The 20,875-nt window shown below is 44.4% G+C and overlaps 1 protein-coding gene across 1 annotated transcript in view; it reads left to right on the plus strand.

Annotated features, from left to right (window-relative positions):
- Positions 1-1,161: 1,161 nt before the first annotated feature.
- The window catches only part of svila (supervillin a), a 49,211-nt gene continuing 29,497 nt past the window's right edge, over positions 1,162-20,875 (plus strand). The window contains exons 1-10 of the mRNA XM_087172692.1: positions 1,162-1,662; positions 7,479-7,542; positions 9,999-10,090; positions 10,884-10,947; positions 11,041-11,183; positions 11,271-11,979; positions 15,823-15,906; positions 17,566-18,399; positions 18,878-19,045; positions 19,771-19,805. Coding sequence (XP_087028818.1) covers positions 1,605-1,662; positions 7,479-7,542; positions 9,999-10,090; positions 10,884-10,947; positions 11,041-11,183; positions 11,271-11,979; positions 15,823-15,906; positions 17,566-18,399; positions 18,878-19,045; positions 19,771-19,805 — 2,251 coding nt within the window. The 5' untranslated portion in view covers positions 1,162-1,604. The remainder of the gene's footprint in view (positions 1,663-7,478; positions 7,543-9,998; positions 10,091-10,883; positions 10,948-11,040; positions 11,184-11,270; positions 11,980-15,822; positions 15,907-17,565; positions 18,400-18,877; positions 19,046-19,770; positions 19,806-20,875) is intronic.

Consider the following 20,875-nt stretch of genomic DNA (forward strand, 5'->3'; position numbering starts at 1 on the left):
TGTGTGCGTGCGTGCGTGCGTGTGTGTGCTCAGCCAGATGAGATCATCTCAGAAAAGGATCCAAACATGCCACCTCTGAAGTTCACACAACCCCTAGTCTCTCAGTCGGCCGCATCTTGACACACCTGTGCAGACCTTTGACGGCGAGGCCCGACAGATTTATGTGATTTGACAAACGTTACGATGTGATTAAAACCTGTACTGTTCTGCGTTGGTGCTTTTGAAGTGCTCCAACAACCTGGCTTAGATTTAGAATACGTTTAGAAGAACTCCGCTGAGATGCGTGTATTCTGGAAAAGGCAGCAGGTTTTTTCTGATCGCTTCTCTTGCCTTGGCTAACATTTGCGAACGCTTCCATCCATGAATCTGCTTTACGTTGACGTCTGCGTGTTTGCCTGTGACAGTTTTTGCTCTGTGTGCAACAGAGAGATAAGATACCGCTCGCTGTTTTCCCAGCAGCGCCTGAAAAGTGGAGTCGGGCTCTGCGCCAGCCTCCCTGCAGAGCCCTCTCAGTACAATGATAAGCACGTCATCTTCACATTGATGTATAGATGAGGTGTGTGTGTATAATGTGTGTGCAAGCGCTTTCATTATCACACTAGGAAATGGTTTTATACACACCATGACTCACAGGGAACATCGGTCTGTGTGACGAGTGTGTTAATAGGAGGAGTGTGAGATTGCATCTTTTTTTCAGCTGTTCGAGGAAGAACCAAAGTGTTAGCGTTTTGATTCTCAGCAAAATGCTAACACAAACGAACATGAATGAACCTCAGTGTGGCTCCCTGTGTCTTTCTCTTCCTGACTCTGTTTGACTGGATCTCTCTTACCTTCTCTCTCTGCCCCTCCCTCTTCCCTCTTTCTCTCTCTGCATGCTGATCCTTTTATTTTGTCCCTGCTGAGAGATGACTGGAATTTCTCATCTGGCTGAGAGGGTGATTTTAACTTTCTCCTCTTCCCCTGCTCACTTCATTACCCCCAACCCCCGACCCCCCCCTTCTCCTCTGACGCTCTGCACCGGTTTCTTTGGCATCCCACTCGAGTGTGTGAGCCAAGGGAAAGGCAGCACTCTCCTGGGACACTCCTCACTATCTGTGTCTCTTCTTCCTCTGCGCCTGTGAGGCTCGTTCTGTAGCATGCAGGACACTCTGTAGTAGGGATGGGGCCTAATTTGCTTGCTTTGGCTAATGAGCTTAGCCCGTGCTGAGCAGCTTTCAGCCCTCCAGGTTGTTATTGTTGTAGTGGGCACTGGTTAGCCGTCAGTGGTTAGCGAGAGGAACCAGAGGAGTGGATCTGAGAAGAGGCAGAGCTGCAGCCACAGCTCCACCACTCCTCTGTTTACCTACCAGGACCACCTCTGCTCGTACCGGCACTGCGGCTGGGACGTCTCTCTCTTGCTCTCTCCCCTCCCTCCCTCCCTCCTCTGCCTCTCTCTAACACTACCTGACTCCCTCCTCTCTCTCTCTCCGTCTGTCCCGGAGCACTGACAGACTGTTTTTGTAGCTGCATCATCTTTTAGGCAGCTGCCCCTCTTTCTACCCTTCCTTTCCATCTCCTTCACTTCTCCTCTCTGTCTTACCCTCTCCCCTGACTTTGTTGCCAAAATGTACCGGAACCCTTGGATCTCGAATTACCTGACTCATGTCAAGTTTTGCAGCCAAGGTAAGGAAACGACTCGGGGCTGTTTGGCTCGGGGGCAGAGCTGAGATTTGAAGCTCAGGCTGGAAGCTTGGGGACAGGTTACTCTGGTTGTGGATCTGGGAATCTGAGCTCTTGGAAGTTGGCAGGCGACAAACTGCAGACTCCCTTCCTCTCTGCTCGCTGTCCTGCTTTCTAGCCAGCTGTCCTCGCACTGCAGCTGTAGCCTCCAAGGACACTACGTAGCACAGATAAGGGACTCTTAGCGCTGCAGGGGGCTGTTGCAGCTATTTCTGTGCTCCACAGCTATTTGTACTCAGAAGTGTAGTTGCATGTGTTGATGTATGTCTACATTAATTGATGTGAATGTGTGGCTTAAAAAAACATTCATTTAATTACCAACATTCAGAATCTCTTGGTGACCTCAATTTACTCTCATCACAATTTTTAATAATAATAAATATCCAGTCATATAACTAGCTACAATTGGCAATTAATTGAAATCCATCAATCTAAATGTAATTGACATTATCATCAGATTCATGCTCATGTCAAAATATGAATCTAGGACCACTGTAGGATTGTATGCCGATATGTTATGTCACTTTTTTATCTCTTTTTTTGCTTCACCCAAAAAAAAAAAAAAAATGATGGGTTCAAGAAAATTAGCACAAATCTGCAGCATTGACCAATAGTAATCCGTCTTGACAGTGCATTTTCTAGGGAACTGAAAGCCGGAGAGTTAATCAATGTTTTTTAACCCTCCCTATGTGGGAGCATGAGATGGTACAAACAGGACTTTTGAATTACAGCTCATCCGCTCTGTCCTGTTGGCCACAAAGCTAATGAGTTTAAAATGACTGAATGACAGTTAGCACCAACTCTGTTCATTTTTTCAATCCTCTGTCAGAAAGGATTTAGTCTTAAATAGCTAGTTCGAACTCTACTGAGTTAACAGCAGGAAAAATAGAAAAAAGCTTGGAGGACTATTGTGGGTGCTAGCATTAGAGCGCTAGCTACGTTATTTCACCAACTAGCCCTTTGAGTCGTCATTACGTCATCAAGCTTCAAGAATCACGTACGCAGAGATGCACGGACTCATTCTGCTGTGTCATCTCCCGGTGTGAGCGAGTCTGTCGGACCAAAGTGAGTCAGCGCGGGAAAGAAATATTGTGTGAGAATGTAATAAAAACATATCAATGGTTACATTAATTGTCACTTTATAGATGACATTATCCAGCCGTAGTGTGTGCAACCTTTTGAAATAGATGATTATGCACCAGGTCCATGTCTGCTTCTCTGCGAGTGCCTCTCATTCCCCCCCCTTCTCCGTAATGCTCTCTGAACGAGAGCTGAGTGTTGAGAACTGGCTTCTCCATGCTTAACTGGCTGGGAATCCACAACAGGTGGCCCACGGTTTCAGGCTTTTATGCGAGCATGAAGTCTGGTTTGAGGGAGAGGGGTGTGTGTGTGTGTGTGTGTGTGTGTGTGTGTGTGTGTGTGTATTGAAGCTTGTTTGAGGGGGGTGGATGTGACAGTGTAGCTGTTTTCTGTCTCCTCCCCACAATTGAATCTGAGGCTGAGCTGCTTGTATACTCATTGTTATTAGTTTTAAAGACATAATTGGCTTATTGTCACATCCTTTTGTTAAGTCCACTGTTTCTAGTCTGGGTCTCTCCTCATTTCTGATTCTCCATCTGTTTTTTTTTTTTGTTTTTTTTTTGTTAATGCTTTGCTTCTTAAGCCTCTCTCAACTCCAGTCTCCCAGCAGGCAGGGTGAAGGCAGAGGAACTGGGAGACTGGGAGGTGGGGGGTTGGGGGTTGAGGGGGTTAAGGGTTAAGACTTCCACATGCACGCATACACATGGAGTGTGATGTAATGCAGACAGTTAAAGAGTGACACGCTTCCTTTTGGGCGCGCTGTAATCCCAGGAATCGACGTTAATCCTGTATCCCAATTTGGACATACGCTCAGTCCCTGATGCCTCTTTGGTCCCACACCGGGTGTTTTCATATGTTAAGACATGATGTAATCATGCTGTTGTTGATTGATTGAGGCCTAGCACCTACTCCAGGTTTCAAGCGGTGTGGTTTGACCTCAGCCTCAGGTTAAAGTCGCGTCTATCAGAGCGGAGCATTCCCAAAGACAGGTTAGTTTCTCTGTGGACAGACAGTGTTTTACACTCTTTGTGCTCCACACCTTTGATACCTCCACATAAAAGGCTTTGCTCACTTCAGAGCCTAGTGACACTCCACTGAGTCATGAAATCATTTCATCCCTATGTTTCATCAGCGTCAAGCCGCTTTTACAGCCTCATCAACACACACGGGGCACGGTGCGGAGGAATTCCTGGCGCATTCCCTCGCGGCTATAGCAGCCATAGTGTTTCTGTAGATTACAGCCAGCATCAAAGGCTCTGTCACATCTGTGATCATTGTGGAGGTTTGTGTCGGTGTCTGGAAGGGGAGGGGGCGGTGATGGCTCACATGCCATTACATATAGGCCGTATGAGGTGTAAAAAGAGTACAGGTCTGGGTGAGAAGTCAATATGTTGGACCTGACAATAGCCACAGCTGCCCCGCGGGACAAATGCTTTTATTACTTCAAGCTAGCAGCTAATTAACCTTTACATTGGCATCTGGTTTTGTTTCACACTCTTACAGAAAGGTAAATTCTGGTATATGTCAACTTCTGTGTTCTCATATTTTGGATTCTTTATGACTAGTGCTGCACAATTAATCTAATAAATATCGCAGGAGCTGTAATTTAGTTTTTTTATTATAAAGGTAAAATGTATCACAACATAAACACAGAGATGCCTCGGCCTACAATTAATATTCTCCAGCTGTAAAGGAACATGTTTGTTTGGCTCTGTGACTAACGGTCATCGTAACATTTTACTCACTACAAACTTTATAGAGATTTGGGGAAACACTATAAAGACATGTTGATTGGGGCCGGGAGCCTGCAAGCTTTCCAGAACACCTCAGCTCAACAGAAACGACCTCAAAATACCTGTCTGACCCAAATACACAGAAAGTAGTTCACTCCTGTAGCTGTTGCAGCAAACTGCAAAGCAACTGTAGTACGATTAGCCATAACTGGAATCTTCATTTATAATATAGTGACATTCACTGACAACTGCACCTTGGAAACTTGTACATTAACCACCTTGTTTCATTTGCTACTACTCCTGTAGCATGCACATAAGCCAAATCAATGAAGAACCACAGCCTAACGGTAACAGAAACAAAGACTGTACTCACATGAGTGTGGCAGGTAAACCAGCTTTGCACTTCACTTTTCCAAAATCTTAACAACAGAGTGGGTGAGTAAAATGTTTTGATGACTGATGATTAATAAATAAAATGGCCAATAATATGAGAATCAGGTAGACGAACACCAGAACTTCTCTTGCCTGGTCTGGTTTTGATCTTTTTCTGCCCTTGAACCAGGCTGATGTTTCCGTCAACATTTGCAGCCCCCAAAGTCATAAATCCCAGAAGTCACATGGGTCATGCACAAATCACTGGATTCAGCAGAACTTACTCTTTACAGTGAAAGTATCTGAGATCTTAACCGAGGATAATCCTCCAATAGAAATAAGAGTTCTATAAGATCCTTATAAATTCAGATTTTACCTAATAATCATTATGTTTGAACTTTTTTCAAATTGCAAACCTTTCTTTTTTTAAATTAAAAATTTTCACATTTATAACTAAATTTATGGAATTTCTGTATAACTTATCCTAAAAACAACAATATGACTCCGAGCTAAGACAAAGTGACGGTGCCAATAAAATGAGTAAGAAAGGAAGCTGGTTGTTCATAGGGCAAATGTGCTGAGCAAATTCTGTTCGCTCAGTCAAGACCAGTTCTCTAGTTGCAGACACATATCCAGTAGGTGTTAATGGAAACATTTGCTAATTTTGTTTTTGATTTTTAGAAAGATGAGACCTCAAAAAGTCAATTTTTGATTGTTGGCTAATATGTTACTAGCTATTGAGACCATAAACCCATTATGAAAATGTTTTCTGAGGTAATACATCAAGTGGGAAATGGGGTCATTTTCCCATATTCTTCTATACCTTTTCCATTATATATCGGATTTCTCTTTGCGGTCAGTGGCGTCGCCCCCTGCTGGTCAGTAGAAATAATGCAGATTTAAGGGACCTGCATTGACTTCACTTTCTTCTCTTCGAGTGAACCCCCGGCCTCTTCACCACATTACCGTATACCACACAGTGTCGCAACTGGGAACGACTGAACCGGACAAGCTAGGTGTCGTTTGAACGGCCTCGTTAAGAAATGGGTTCCTTCAAAATCTTGTGCCTGGAGCTGCTTCCTAGACGGAGCAGCTACACAGACAGACACACAAACCGCTCTCTAATTATAGTAGTAGGATCGTCTCAGTTGGAAAAGATCAGGATTTGTCAATCTGTGGTTCCTGTGCTTTGAAATATCTACTAGAATGGTGTCAACCTAATTTTTTGAATCACTGTCAAAAGAGAACACAATCGGTTCAGACGACCAGGATCATGATTCAAGGTCCGTAAGGACTGAGTCGTGTTTTCACCAGCCGTCTTCCACCCAGCTGAAACAATATACGACATCCAGGCACGCTGCCCTCTCCAAATAAGCCTTCTTTCTTCTCAAATCTTGTTTTGCTTTAGTAGGAGGGATTTAAAGCATCAACCCAAACATCCTTAATAAGGACTAACAGATCTTGGGGGTGGGGGTTATAGGGGGGGGCGGCCTCCAGGGAGAGGTTAGGGGTTTGGGTGGAGCAGTGGGGGGAGTCGGGAGGGCGTCACGTGGCCCTGAGGTGAACTCGGAGGGGATGGAAGTGGGACCACATGTGTTTGTCCTGAAGTTGCACGGCTCTGACCGCTCGGAGGTCCGGGGGGCGGCCAAAACCACACATTTGAGGTTTTGGAGTCAGTGAGTGAAGCGGGCGTCGACATTCCTCCACGGGGAAGCTCCGCAGAGCTCGAATTCCTCGCAAGACTCTTCATGATGCTTAATACCCACTAATGCCCTTCTTCTTGGTAATGAGGCCGTATTTCTCTGTAGGCAGGTGTTTATGTCACGTTTCGCTCTTGTTTACCGACTCTGGCCGTTTTCCTAATAGATACCAGATTTTGTTTGGTTAAAGTGTTAAGGCTTGTGTGTCTAATTGAGTTTTAGCACATAGCTTCATAACAGTGTGTTTGTGAGCTTTTAGGAAGTGGAGAGTGTGGTTTCTCCGTGTCTTCGTGCTGTCCTCTATCTGTATTCACGGCGTCTGTAGGAATGCTGCCCAGCGACAATGATGTGCTCGGCTCCTCCTGGCACCGTCCCAACTCCAACGCACCGCAACCTTGACATGTGACCAGACTTCACAGCGTCTGTCTCAGGCAGCGACACACAGGCCGTCACCCCTCTATCAAACAAGATATGAGCTCATGCACAGCACACAGACTTGTTCTTACGATTGGAGACAGTCAGCGTCTCTGGATGTGATGGTCTGTGTGTCTGTTGCTGTGTGTGTGTGTGTGTGTGTGTGTGTGTGTGTGGGGGTTTGAGGTAGGAGGGGTGTAAGCCTTTTAACTACACAGATCGCTTGTTGTTAGATGTGATTCAGTCAGGCAGGCAGATTATTGTTTTCCACATCATTTGTTTTCCCCCGTGGAAGTCCATTTAATGAATGTGGGTCTGTGCCAAGGACCTGCAGACAGGCCGGCTGCTTCACCTGAAGACGTTTAGTTTCAATGTTTGTCTGTTCATTAAAAGGCAGAACTTAATGCAATTAATGAACAGGGTGACATGACTAAGTGCTTTTCTTTTCTTCTGCCCACAGGACTTGGGAGTGAGACCCCTATAAAACTAAGTAATCCCAGGCTGCTGCAGAAGAGAGCTTTGAGGTAATGTATGCTGAAACACTTTGCTTGTTAACACATTTGATCAGGTTTTCTTTTCTGTTGTCTCAGGTAACTTTGTTAAAGACCTTGCGTCAGTTGCACAAAACACCCTTAAGTGTTCTCCTTAAGCTTGTTGTAAAAAGCTTTTCTGTCAGGAATCGCTTAAAGTCAGTTCAGCTGCTGCACAAAAGACCTCGAAGTTCACCGAGCGTCTTTAATGTTGCCTGCTTCCCAAAAGTGACAATAGGTATCACAAGTGCCAATAGTAGCAAATCAACAGTCTCCATGGAAACGGTGGAATTTTACTGCTGTAAAATCTTTCATTGCCGTAAATGACCTTTTTTTAAGAGACTCTGTGCAAAACCCTTAAAGTTTAATTTCTCCTTAGCTGAAGGCGTTACTTAAGTGTCATACTTAAGTAGGAAACTTAAGGTGTTTTGTGCAACTGGCCCCCCTTTTTTTATAAGAGATAATTAAAATAGGAATGATGCTACAAACATAACAAATCTACACATGGGACCATTCATTTTCAGATGTTAATGTCAATAACAAATCAGATCATAAACAAGAAAGGAGGGTGTCACGTTTTTCTTGGGATTGATACATCGTGTGACGACCAGTCAGGTTCGGTGGGAAAGCTGACGGCGGGTGGAGAGGAGATGAGAACAACGGGCTGTTCACACGGACAGACTCAAAGCAGCAGTTCACTCCCACCTGTGTGTCCTCTGAACAAGCGCTCACTTGACCTTGTAACTTACATCCTCAGCTCTATTTGGACAGTTAATAAAAAACACTTCTGTTGCTGCTGTTACCAAGTAGTTGATTTCATACATTTGTTTAAAGTGCTTTTACAAGTTGGACACAGTTGTAGACAAACAGCTGTGTGACAAAGGTAAAAGTATGGAGCTCACTGCGCTTTATGAAGTCACAGAGAATCACGCAAAGACAGAGAAGGTGTAAAAAATGCAACATATTGATGATTTCCAAAATTTAAATTCCTGATACAGCCAGCCCCAAATATTGTAATATACGACATTATCATAAATTATATTACTTTATTTTATGTTTAAGATGAAAAAAAGATTATATTGTTGTATTTTTTTCTGATTATGATGATGCTGCCACTAAACAGCAGTTCAACATTTTATTTGTCACATGCCAAGGTACAATGTACAGAAAGCAAAGCAGTGCGAAACTGAAAAATAACAAAATCACAACACATTTTTCAATATTATGTAAGTATGGTGTATAGCCGGAAATATCACAGTATTTGATATTATGGAATATTGGCCTAAGCCTTCAACATATCAACCCGAATCCTCTTTAGTAAAGTGAATGAGATAAGCATCAGTTATTGTCTGTTGATGTGATTAATTAATCACAGATTACTACAGATTTAATTAGACAATTACTGATGTTAAAAATTCATGTGTAAAAAAATAAAAAAAAATAAAGATGTCTTCCTCAAAAGATGCACTTAAGTTTCACTTTAAGACTGATCTCTAGAGAGGGATTAATCCCAGTCCTGGACTAAAACTAAAGAGTAAGGAGATATCTGTTACATACTTCCTCAGAGCAGCACTAGTGTGATTGTAGAAACAAACAGATAGCGGGGAATCAGCTGGAGCTTGTGTATTTCAGACAGGGCCAGTGATAAAGTAAAAGATCAGCCCAGCAGTGTGAAACCTCTCAGCTGCAGCATTAGCAGGATTGCTCTGCATCATGTTGGCTCGGTGTCAAACGCTCCGCCATGCCTCCATTTACAAAGTTTGTCTTTACGGCAGCGAGGACACGCAGCACTGTGACACCAGGCTGGTGCCAAACTGTGTTGGTGTGTCTCTGCTTTGGAAGATATTTACTCGTGAGAACAGATGCTGTTATGAGAGAAAAGGATCTACTCTGCCTTTGTGTACCAGTGTGTTCACAACTCTGTGGTTGCTGGAACGGACAAAACCACAAAGTCATGTTTTCCCAGTATTTCTTCATATCAATAATCTACTGCCAGTTCTTTTATAGCTGTTTTGCAACTGTGCGGTTTTGAGTCTAATCCATAAATGACTTCAGTGTGTTTCTGAGAGACAAATTTGCTGCGTATCTGTGTGAGGCGGAATAGCGTGATGGGGTCAAAACCTTCTCTTAATTTCTAGATAAATACAATTGGATGAATTTCACGGATTGAAATCCAGATGCAGTGTTTGGATGAATAATTTCTTGTTTATGTTTCTTCATCCATGATCCACTGGTCGATGGACGACTCTTCATCATCATCATTCAAACTGTGCCTGTGCCCAGCTACGCTTTTTAATAATGTGGATAACTGTTTGATCAGATTCAGATTAATCCCCCCCCCCCCCCCCCCAAACAACAACTGCCTCTGCTGTCAGCCTATAAACAAATCCACTTTCCCACAGCTCAGCCCTGATTCAATAACAAGTTGGTATTTTTCCTGCACCCCTCAGCTTCCAGAAAGAATTCTCCTTTGAGGAAAAAGACGAGCCAGCCAAAAGCACCAAGGATATAGATGTTAGTCTCTTGGCCAATCTCCCCAAAGGTGAGTAAGGGTTTTTGGGGTTTTTTTTTTCTGCCTGCTTGCAAACGGCCTTCACAATGTCAACTGTTGTGCAACAGCAGCTCTTTGCCAGATGGATTCATGTCAAGATTTGTCTAAAACCAGTTTTTCTGCAAGCACAGTTCTCACATGTTGAACAATATGAAGCGCTGCGGTTTCTATTTTCTCGTCAGGGTCCATTTAATACAAAATGTAGGATAAAAAGAGATATGGTTCTGTAGAGGCTTGTGGGTCTGTCAAGTCCCGCAGGATGGTGAATGCTGCGTCATGGTTTGATGAGCTGTTGAAGGCTGTCTTAATATTTTTTTTTACAAGTTATGACTTGTGCAGTAAGAAAGGATAATATGATAATAATATGGATAATATGGATAAAATCGAAAGTAAAACTGGTCATTGCATGGCGTGGTTTTCTGAGCCCAGACGAAAAGACTGTTGTCTTGTGCAGCTTCACTGACGTGTAGGGTTTTTTTTTTTCCCACCTCCAATATGCCACCATTTCCTCTGACATACACGAAGGTTTTGGATGTTGAAACATTGTTCACTGAAAGAAATATAAAACGCAACACTTGTATTTTTAGGCAGCAGGTTTCCAGAAGGAAGAAGGACGACGGCACCTCTTGACACGTTTTTAATCTGTCCGTTGTGAATCTGATGAAGTTTAAGAGTGTAATGCTGAATCAGTGGAGCTTGCCATCTTGTCACAAGACGTCACCAAAACAGATGTTTTCTTTTTTACAAGCTGTAACAGTGTTTTGTTTTTTTATCCCTCCCTAAGTGTCTGAACTGAGGAAACGATTCGAAGGCATTACAACAAGTGCAAGTGACTGGGAAATGAACAGGTAGGAAGGTGATGATATGCCTAAAAAAAATTTTATTTTATAATGAAAATGTTGAGGAAAATAATAATACGTGAAACTTCTTCCTCCCTGTAGAAAGGAGCGTATTGCTCGGCGGTTGGAGGGCATAGAGGGTGAGGTGCATCCGTCTCTGCTGCCCAGCTTGGTGGCCAATCGGCTTCTAGAGGAGGATACACCGAGATACACCAGGGCCTCTGACCCCTGTGAGCCCTGTGGTGGTGAGACGTGCACACCTGGGTCATTTTTTGTCTCTTTTGTTCATTTCTGTGGGCAGAACTGACTTGTGTTCACTCTCTGTCCTCTAGTTACAGTCCAGCGGTACGGCGTTGAGGGATTCGAAAGCTCAGAAATGCAGCCGAAGGCTCCGGAGCGACAGTCCAGAGCTCGATGTAGACCTGACCCTCAGTCCTCTGTCCACACAGAGCCAGTCTACAGTTCAGGCTCCACCACCAGCGGCCCAGAGCTGGAGTCCAAGGCTGAACGAATCGCCCGCTACAAGGCAGAACGGCGCCGGCAGCTGGCCGAGCGCTACGGTATCGCCTTGGATCAGGAGCCGGACTTGGACTATCCCTCTCGCTACACCCGCACCCAGAGGGAGTCGGAAGGCTCGGAGAGGCAAAACAGAGAGGCGTCTGTGGGGGAAGAAGGGAGAGACATCAACCTGACTTCCACCAGCCCGAGGTCCGGACGCACAGCACACCACCAGGGCCACGGCGACCCGGGCTACGAGATGGGCCGCACCAGGGTGGACTCGTTCTCAGAGAGGGAGAGGCTGATGAACCTAGAGAACCAACGCAGGGCTGCTCCTCCAGAGCCGCCGTCCTCCTCATACATGGATGTGACATCACTGTCCTCAGCCGGCAGGGTGCCGGCCAGGGACTATCCGGTCACAGGGATGCCACCCAGTTCACCCAAGCTGAGCAGGCACCCTTCCCTCTCCTCACCTAAACACGGTGCGTCTCCTGGAGACCTCTTCATCGAGCAGCAGGCCCACAACATCCTCAGCCGACAGGGGTAAGTGGCTCTAATTGCTCTTCCTTCTCATTTATCCTCCTAAGTTGCTCTCCCCAGTAATCGAAGATTTAAGGGACAGAGTTGTTGTTTCTTTGTTCTGTATTTGATATCTCATCAAACTGATCACAGCTTCCCTTCAAACCCGTACACACACGGTTTTCAGCATGGTTTCCATGTGGGCCACAACACTGCTGTATCATCCTCTTTAATAGATGGATTGGCTGTGACAGTGTCATCCATCAGACTGACTCTCCCTCCTCTCCCTCCCTCCATCTCTGTCTCTCTTCCTCTTCTCATCCACACGTGTCCAAGGTCGTCCTGTTGGCAGGACCGTGGTTTCATACCAGGTCAGGCCACCTGAGCTTGTTCTGGAACCACCTCCCACTGAGGCCGACAGCTGGACTCGCAGATTAATACAAAATGTGTCTGTGCTATATGCCTGTTCCAGAGGCTTCAGGTGGATCTGTTGAGAACAGCAAATTGCTGCGCTTTTTTAAATTCCCAAAGTAACTCTGACTGGCCAAGTTGTTGCTATTTTCCTTATGGAAGACGTTTTTCCAAGTCTGCTGGATGGAGCAAACCACCAGCTCTGCAGCCCATCCCACATTCTTAAAGAAAATTGCTCCTATTTGAGCAGCTCACCAACACTGACAGGAAGTGGATCCCTGAACAGACAGATTTCATTACATCCATGCACTCATCCAGTTATTATTACTCAAATGATACGCAGACTGTTCACATCCATCACAGTTTATAGACCGACTTCCTGGTTCAGCTTTGACTTTCTGAACTGCATTTGCCATAAGTGTGTGTGTGCACCTTCGTCGCATTTATAAAGAGGGAGAATTGGGCGACTGCCCAACGGCCCCCGCTGATTAATGGCTTTTTGAAGGCTCAAGATCATCTGTGTGGAAATTATCACGTGGTAATTTGATTACTTTTTGGTAATATACACCAGTAAAACACAATAACAACTGAAACGATAAATGCCTTAACATCTAGTTTTAGTACCTTTAACACTTTAGTGCAAGTTATCTTTGCACGTTGCATATTCACAGATTAACAGACAAACATGGAGCAGGGTAATGTTCCAGCTTATAGCAACACAGGCCAGTGACTGGGGCTCAGGGTAAAATGGATTGGTTGAACATGTCAGGAGTCACTCAGTGACCTGCACTTCATTCCTGCCCCACGGCGTCCTAGTGTGTTAATTCGGCCCTGGCACACACACACACACACACACACACCCACACACAGCTTCCTGTTTAATGAGAGATTAAGCCAAAATTATACTTCCCCTACCCACGTAATTTTTTATCTTCTTGTAGTCCATGTCTACATTTTTGACCACATGGACTGTACGAGCTTCACATCAGTGTATGTACACGTCCAGTTTAGTGGACCACTGTCCTCCTGTTCCCAGATCACAGCATCTCCTTTGGTCTGTGTGACGTTACCTGAGCTGAACCAACAGACAGAACTACACAAATAACTTATGATCTGATTTTAAAGACCTCAACAGACACAAATGTTTCTTATCCTTAAGTGCTTGTCTGAAGCAGATAGACTCATTGCCGCTGCAGACGATAAGCACTGAGGAGTGTTTTGGCTCAGCTGATAGCACAGATTATATCGGCACATGCACCTCTTTATGTTCCTTAATTCTAATGTAACAACCCACTGGCCCCGCCCAGGTTTTGACCAGGCTGTGGCCTGTAGTGTGCTGCTGTTGCTGCTGCTGCTGCTGAAGACCAGATGAAGATGATTTCAGGCCGTCGTTCACGATCTGTCTCTGCTCTTGTCTTCATCACCCCCACCCTCTCTCCGTTCCGCAGTCCCTTAAGGTTTTAAAACTTGGCCAGTGTGTGTGGAGCAAAGAGGGTGTTGTGTTACTGGGCGGCTCAGTGTGACTCCACAGATCACATCTCTGACCCACAGCTGGGCCTGATCAAGACCAGTGAGGCCTGAGATCTTAGAAGCATCCTCTTTACCTCTTCTCAGGGTATCTGTGGGCCCTGTTAAATATTAGAGCAGTAAATACTGTGAACAAAGGTCATCCTGTTTTTAAGCATCTAATGACCTTGAGTTTTAAAGTTCATTATGGACCTGGAAACTGTGTGTTTCACCGTGCACAGTTAATGTTGCTTAAAACTGGTCTTTTAAGATTCTGTCAATCGTCAATGTGGCAACATCTTCTTTACATTGCTCCTGGTGGTGTATAATCTGTGATCATTTATTCTTTACAGTATGAGAAATATACTCCTAGAACAAGATGATCTGTCCCATTAAATAGAAAATAAAGCTTTCCCTCTCTGATTTATCATTTTAATTTTGCAGAATTAAGTGTTCTTAAGGGAAAAAAACCCAATGCTCTCCCCTGTGACATTTTCTTAATTATATGTAGCACTGGTAAACTGGCTGGAGTTCACAGAAGAGGTCTTTACGGGTTGGACTTGATCCAACAGGGACTCATGGAAAATCTACCTTGACTCAATGCGCATGAATAACCAAGAGAATCAAGCCATAGGGGGCCGGAGCACAGCCAGACCCAACTCGAAGTAGACTTACTTTGAGCTTCGGATAACTAGACCCAATCCAAAATGCTTTAAGCAACAACATGATGATATTGTTATTATTGTTGTCATCATTATCATAATTATAAAGATTTTTAAGGGCAGCATCAGACAGGAAACAAAGGGAGAGACGGATATATAACACGCCATCCAGGTCCGAGGCTGGAATCCGTTATGTCACGTTCCTTAACCATTCACTTTCGAGGATGCTGATCCTGCAGTAATGGTTATCATGTACCATGTGATCAGGACTGACCGCATCAGACTGAGTATAATTTCAGAGGTGGTTTGTTTCCCCTCAGATATAACTCGTTGTCTTTGGCCTTGGTAGCAGTAAAAAGATTTTTGGATTTCTAAACGCTTCCCCCTCCTGAAGTTTCCGTCTCAGCTCCTCTTCTCCTTGATGGAGTTGAACTCTGACGGAGCTTAATGAAACAGTTCAGGCTGTTTATCTTTATTCAGCGTCAGAGAGCCTGGATGACTCATCTGCCTCCTGGCTCTGTTGGAGTGACATGAAAATCTGCTGCAGTAGATAAGAGCTCAGTTAGTTAAAGCTACAGTGATGATGCATTGATAACATAGTAAACATGTAAATTCTGCTTTAGTAGCAGTTGCTCTTCATTTAGCTATATGCAAGTTTTGCTATCGCTACATAGCTAACGTTAGCATTAACAGCTGTTTACTTCACAGTCTTACCAAGAGCTTCAGCCATTGTTGTGTTTACAAGACAAGAGGATCAGCGCTACTTCTTCAGGGCATACTGGACGCTCCAGTGACTCTGTATCGGAAAATGGCGAGATGGGCCAACTGGGCTGGGGATAGCTTGTTAGCATGCTAGAAGGAAAGAAGAGTGAAAGGTTGATTTCCACCACTGGAGACAGGTCTTGGCCACTAAAGGAATGAAGTTTGATGCTGAACAGCTGTTAAGGCTAACGTTGGCTATGTAGCAATAGCAAAACTTACAAATAGCTCCTTTAACAAGACTGTTATTGTTCATATTTTATAATATTTTTTGTGTGATGCGTGTTCCAAAACCATAATAACAATGAAATGCCTCACCAGGGAGTTGAACTTGTATTCTGAGTAGGATCCTGCTGGTGGCCAAGCCCGTTCTCCCTCTGGTCGAGCTCAGCGTGAAGTCAGTGGTGTGTGTAATGTAGTAATGTGCCTGTGTGTGCTCCAAGAACAGAGCTCAACGTGAAATCTAGACTATTACTCACCCTCTCAATCACTCACTCTCATGTCTCCTGCCGGGTTTCCATTGGCACAGTGCGAGAGCGATGCTCAGCACTGATTGGTTCCTCCAGACTGATGCTGAGGGCGACACCCACTCCCTCATCAACTGGCCATCGAGGTACACCCAGGCTGGTTGTGTCTCCCCACCTGCCGTGTTCCCATTTGGCTAAACTTACCAAAAACCCATCAATGAGCAGTGCTTCTTAAACTGTGGATCAGGACAGGACCAAATACTTTTCCCTTCAAAACCTACATCAGTAATCTCTCAGGGTGAAACTGCGTTTGCTCAGTTTGGGTCCTGGGCTGATCAGAAGACACACTGATGTTTAAGAAACTCTGCTTTTGAGCTTTGAGAGTCGGCTGACATGACATCATTCATCATCCTCATCATTGTCACAAGCTCCTGTTGCCTTTTGCTTTGTACAATAACTTCATCCCCCATGCACATGTTGCTGTGTTCAGTTTAATACCCATGTGAAAACAAATGTTAAAAGGAACATGTTACTAATGAAGGACAAAACATTGGCTAGTGATGCTGCAGTATCACTTCTGTAATTCTGACCTTACATCAGTGACTATAGGTGTATTTAGAACAATCCTCTCAGTTCTTTTCTTCTTAAATACAATAAGAGTTATGGGAACAATACTAAAACTGAGGTTTATTGTTAGATTCATCATGACTTGAATATCTGCAGTGTCCATCACAGATAATCATGTGCTTGGAAATCATAGAAAAAAAGACGCTCCTTATAACTTTAGATGTAGTTTTCTGCAGTTTCACAGTAATCCAGTGATCTGTACATCCATGGTTAAATTACAATTATGAATTACTAATAGCTAATTATACATACTTTTAATGGTGCAAATTTACCATGTAAACAAATATAGGCCAAATAAAGAGGCTTTATGTTTAGCCCTTAGCTAATCTAATGTCTCCATGGCAGCATTATACTTCCTGCTTGTATCCCACAGTGGAAATTGTTCCAAAACTAAGCCCATGATTATCCCAAACAGAAGTAAGAAAAAGAATAACAATAAGAGCTCATATACAGATATGTGCCCTTTGTTGAAAATCTGTAGCAGAAAACTCAGATTGGATAAAACTGTCCAATAAACATGTTTAGTACAACTTAGATGCATATTGACAGTGTGTTTCTAAGTAGCCCAACATTTTCTGAAAATATCAATACGTCATATTCATATAATGCTTAGCCTGTAAATAAAGGCAGTGGGGAAAAAAAAAGGCAGGGTCCAAAATCGTTAATTAATAAAATCATTAGCTACTTTCAGTACCTTGACTTAGGAAAGTGGTTATTTTTTTTATTATTTTTCTCTTTTCTCAATCTACAAAAATACAATATCAATAGTGTCAATATTTCATGTTTTAGCAGCTCAAACGCACGAATGTTTCCCCAAATAAAATGAGCCAAATAGTTTCAACTTATCAAAGTTATGATTTAGGAAATGTTTGAACAAATGAGACTAAAAATCTGAACAAGAATTCTACGTCAACTTTGACAACTTTCAGTACTTGGAGATATATCGGTTATTTTTCAAAAGGTACTGAAGTTTGATGCACAGGCCTCGTATCAGACAGGAGAAAGAACCTGCTCCCCCCTTCATCGTGAAAGGTGTAGACACAAAGTTTCATCTCGATCAGAGCAGGAGTTGAGTGCTGTGTTTGTTTGCCTTAAAAAAAAATCATCTGTATGAGTTTAACAGACACTGTATCTGCTCTTGTCGTACGAATGTTAACAAGCCCTTTGTTTCCTTGAAGAATCAGAGTTAGGGAGAGGCTGGCCAGGGACGAGGGCCGCCAGAGGAGCCCAGAGCTGGGAAATGTTACAGAAGCCCCAGTGTACCGCAGACAATTTCAGCACCAGTCCCAGACCCACCCCCACCATCACACCCAGGCTCAGCTCACCCGACCTGGGCAAGCTGGAGGACAAGAACTTGTCGGTTACCCCAGCTACCTCTCCATGGCCTCTGGTCCCACCTCCAGGGGCGGGCAGCAGCAGCATCAGGCCCAGGAGGAGGAGACTGAGGAGATGGAGGATGTGAAGACAGAGGGACTCCTGAGGAGTAGGAAGGCAGTGCTGCCCTCGGAGATCCGCCGTAGGGAGAGAAGCGTTGAAGACCCACGGAGAGGAAGAGGGGAAGAGGACACGGGGATGTCCAAGGTGCAAAGCCTCAGGCAGCCAAGAGAGGCCGAGACAGAGGATGTTGGAAGAGACAGACACAGAGGGAGAGCCAGGTGGGACGAAACCGAGCACAGCTCCCGTCTGCAAGCAGCAGAGAGCAGGCCCAGAGAGAGGGAAAACCCCTTTTACATCCCCAAAGGGCTGCCCGCAACTCACATCCAGCCCAGAGCGGCACATGCAGGCGCAGGAAGCTCCACCTCCAGCACCGCCTTGAGCCGCACCGTGTCAGACGCCGTGGAGCCCAGTCAAAGGAACCTGCAGCACCAGACCCACGACCCTCGAGAGCTCAGGCAGGCTGAAGCGTTCAGCAACGGAGAGAGTCACCAAGACTCCCGGGTGTCTGTGGCCCAGCTCAGACATTCCTACATGGAGAGCACCACCACCCCTCCAGCCAGGCGCAGGAACGAGCTGTAGGTGGCAAAGTGAAACGCTGCACCGCTGGCTGCTAAGGAGCTCATACTGGTGCTTGTTACCTAACATCGGCTGGCTACTGAATGACTAACAAGCAGCTGAGTGTGGAGTTAACATCAAAGCACAATGACTGTATTGCAGAGTTTCTAATCTGTAGAAATGGCGTTCATGCATTAATCACCTAACACTAAGCCTCCTGCAGTTAGTTTTTTCTAGATTTTTTTGGCGCTGTGGCTTGTTCAGTCACTACCTGCCTCCAGTGAACATGTGCATGCTTTAACTGTTATTAAACCTGCATGGCCTCGCTCACATACTTGATTTAAAAACCAGGGGTGTGACTGAATAATCGAACTTATCCCTCTGCTTCGAAACCATTTTTGCTTCCCGTCCCTCTCTATCTCTCCCTCACTTTACTGTATTTCCTCTTTCTTTTGGGTACTCTGTCTGTCGGTCCCTCTCCTGGGGTGGCCCCTGCAGTGAGGTTGAAGGGGACAGGGCACCTGCGGGCTACGAGGCCCCTTGGAGAGGGGAAAGGGACAGGGGGCGCAGGCCCCGGCAGTATATCAATCCCGGGGAGAGTAGAAAGACCTCAGAGAGGTTTAGGACTCAGCCCATCACGTCTGCTGAGCGCCAGGAGACTGATAGGTACTGCTCTGGACTCAAGAATGCATGGCTGAGAGTGAGGAATGCTGGGAAATGTCCATAAGATCATGCATGTCAAAGAAATCATGAGATATTGTTGATTTTTATCACATTTGATGCACATAAATGCTGATTCTAATCAGGTTTTGATGCACTATCCTGAATAATCTTAAAGTACATGCTTTTAGTGAACAATAGATATTTCTATAGCATGTAGCAAAGTCCTTAAGCACATTAATACCATGAGCTGGATCACACACACACACACACACACACACACACACACACTCTCCTTGATTTTGCCCCCTCACTCTAACAACATTAGCAAACAGTGAAGCTTAAAGGCCAAAGGTCCCTCTGATTGGGCCTTGGCAGTGGTCATCACATGTGACCATACCAAGGAGGCATGAATTGGCCTTTGTTGGAAATCACTGAGACCATGGAACTGAACGGACTTCTGTAATGCCGTCTAATTCTCCGTCTTAGTCTGCTTTACAGGACTGTTTCATTTCTGCTGCTAACACTCGCTCACCGCCACTTTCCCCGCTCAGCAGAAACGACCGATTCTCACCGCATCTCCTTCGCCTCCTATGTGCCTAGTCCTTTTTCTCCTTCCTGTCCCTGACGCACCTCACTACGCTTTGATTTCACTGTGTTATGCATGGTTGCACGGACATTAAGAGATTTTGCTGACTGTCTTTTCTTTTTTTCTGTCTGTGCTTTTAAAGGTCCTGTGTGAGCTCAGATTTTGCTTCCGCTGAGGGTAAGTCGTTTTTTTTTCCAGAACGTGTCTTGGCAAAGATTTGAAGGTTTATAGAATATAGTATATCATAGTGCACTATAATATTATTAAGTATACATTCGAATGCAAACGTGTTGATGTATATGTGTATAGACATTTCTGACACAGATTCTCCAAACACATCTACTGTGCTGTATCAAACACAAGTAAAGCTTATGAACTACTGTAATCTCTGGACTCCAGTGTTGGAGAAGTAATTGATTAAGCATGACTAGCTTTGATAGAATAATCAGCATGGAATTATCAGTATGTGTTTGACCAATGTGTATGCGTGGCTGGGACTATTTTCAGTTGCATTATGTTCAATGGAATATTTATAGTGGTAAAACTAAGGCATTGAATCATATGGGCATATTTTTTGTTTCATGGCATCATTTCGACTTAACTACCAAAACCAGCAAACATTAATGTCGTATTTGGGCTCTTTTAAAGGATGAGAAGCTGGCTGCCCTGTGATTCACAGATGCAGCACAGCTCTCTGAGTAAATTGAATTTCATCAGTCTTTTGTCTTGGGACGGGCTGAGCTGATGAGATTATGGTGATGCGAAAAACAACCAGTGAAGTTCATGCATCAGCTGAGTGTTTCAGTGTTTAGAGAGAAATTATTTTCAGTCCATACTTTAATGGTATTAAACAGTATCTATCCATGATGTGTACGTTGTATTCAGACACAAATGACTAAAATGTGACTTTCCAGTGGCTTTATTTCAAAGCTCCAAGAATAGACACGAGGGTGGAGGCCAAATGATTCAAATCTTTTTAAGGTCTTTTTTTTTTTTTAACAGAAAAGCACATAGAGTCTGTGGAGTCATTACTGGTGCTCACAGTAGCATAACAGCACAGCAGCACCACTGAGCGCAGAACCAGCTCATCTGCTTCTCATAAGCACAAACTTCAGCCGGGACACTTCCTGCACTGACGAGAATTAGAGGGAGCAGAGCTCAGAGCGGCGGCGTCAGTCAAAGGGAATAGTTGTTTGGTGATGTCATGTCATGTGTCCTGCAGAGACTGTGTGTGTGTGTGTGTGTGT

Source organism: Seriola lalandi, unplaced genomic scaffold (assembly GCF_002814215.2).
Source record: "Seriola lalandi dorsalis isolate HSWRI2012SDOR001 ecotype SW California unplaced genomic scaffold, Sedor1 jcf7180002053606, whole genome shotgun sequence".
NCBI lineage: Eukaryota > Metazoa > Chordata > Actinopteri > Carangiformes > Carangidae > Seriola > Seriola lalandi.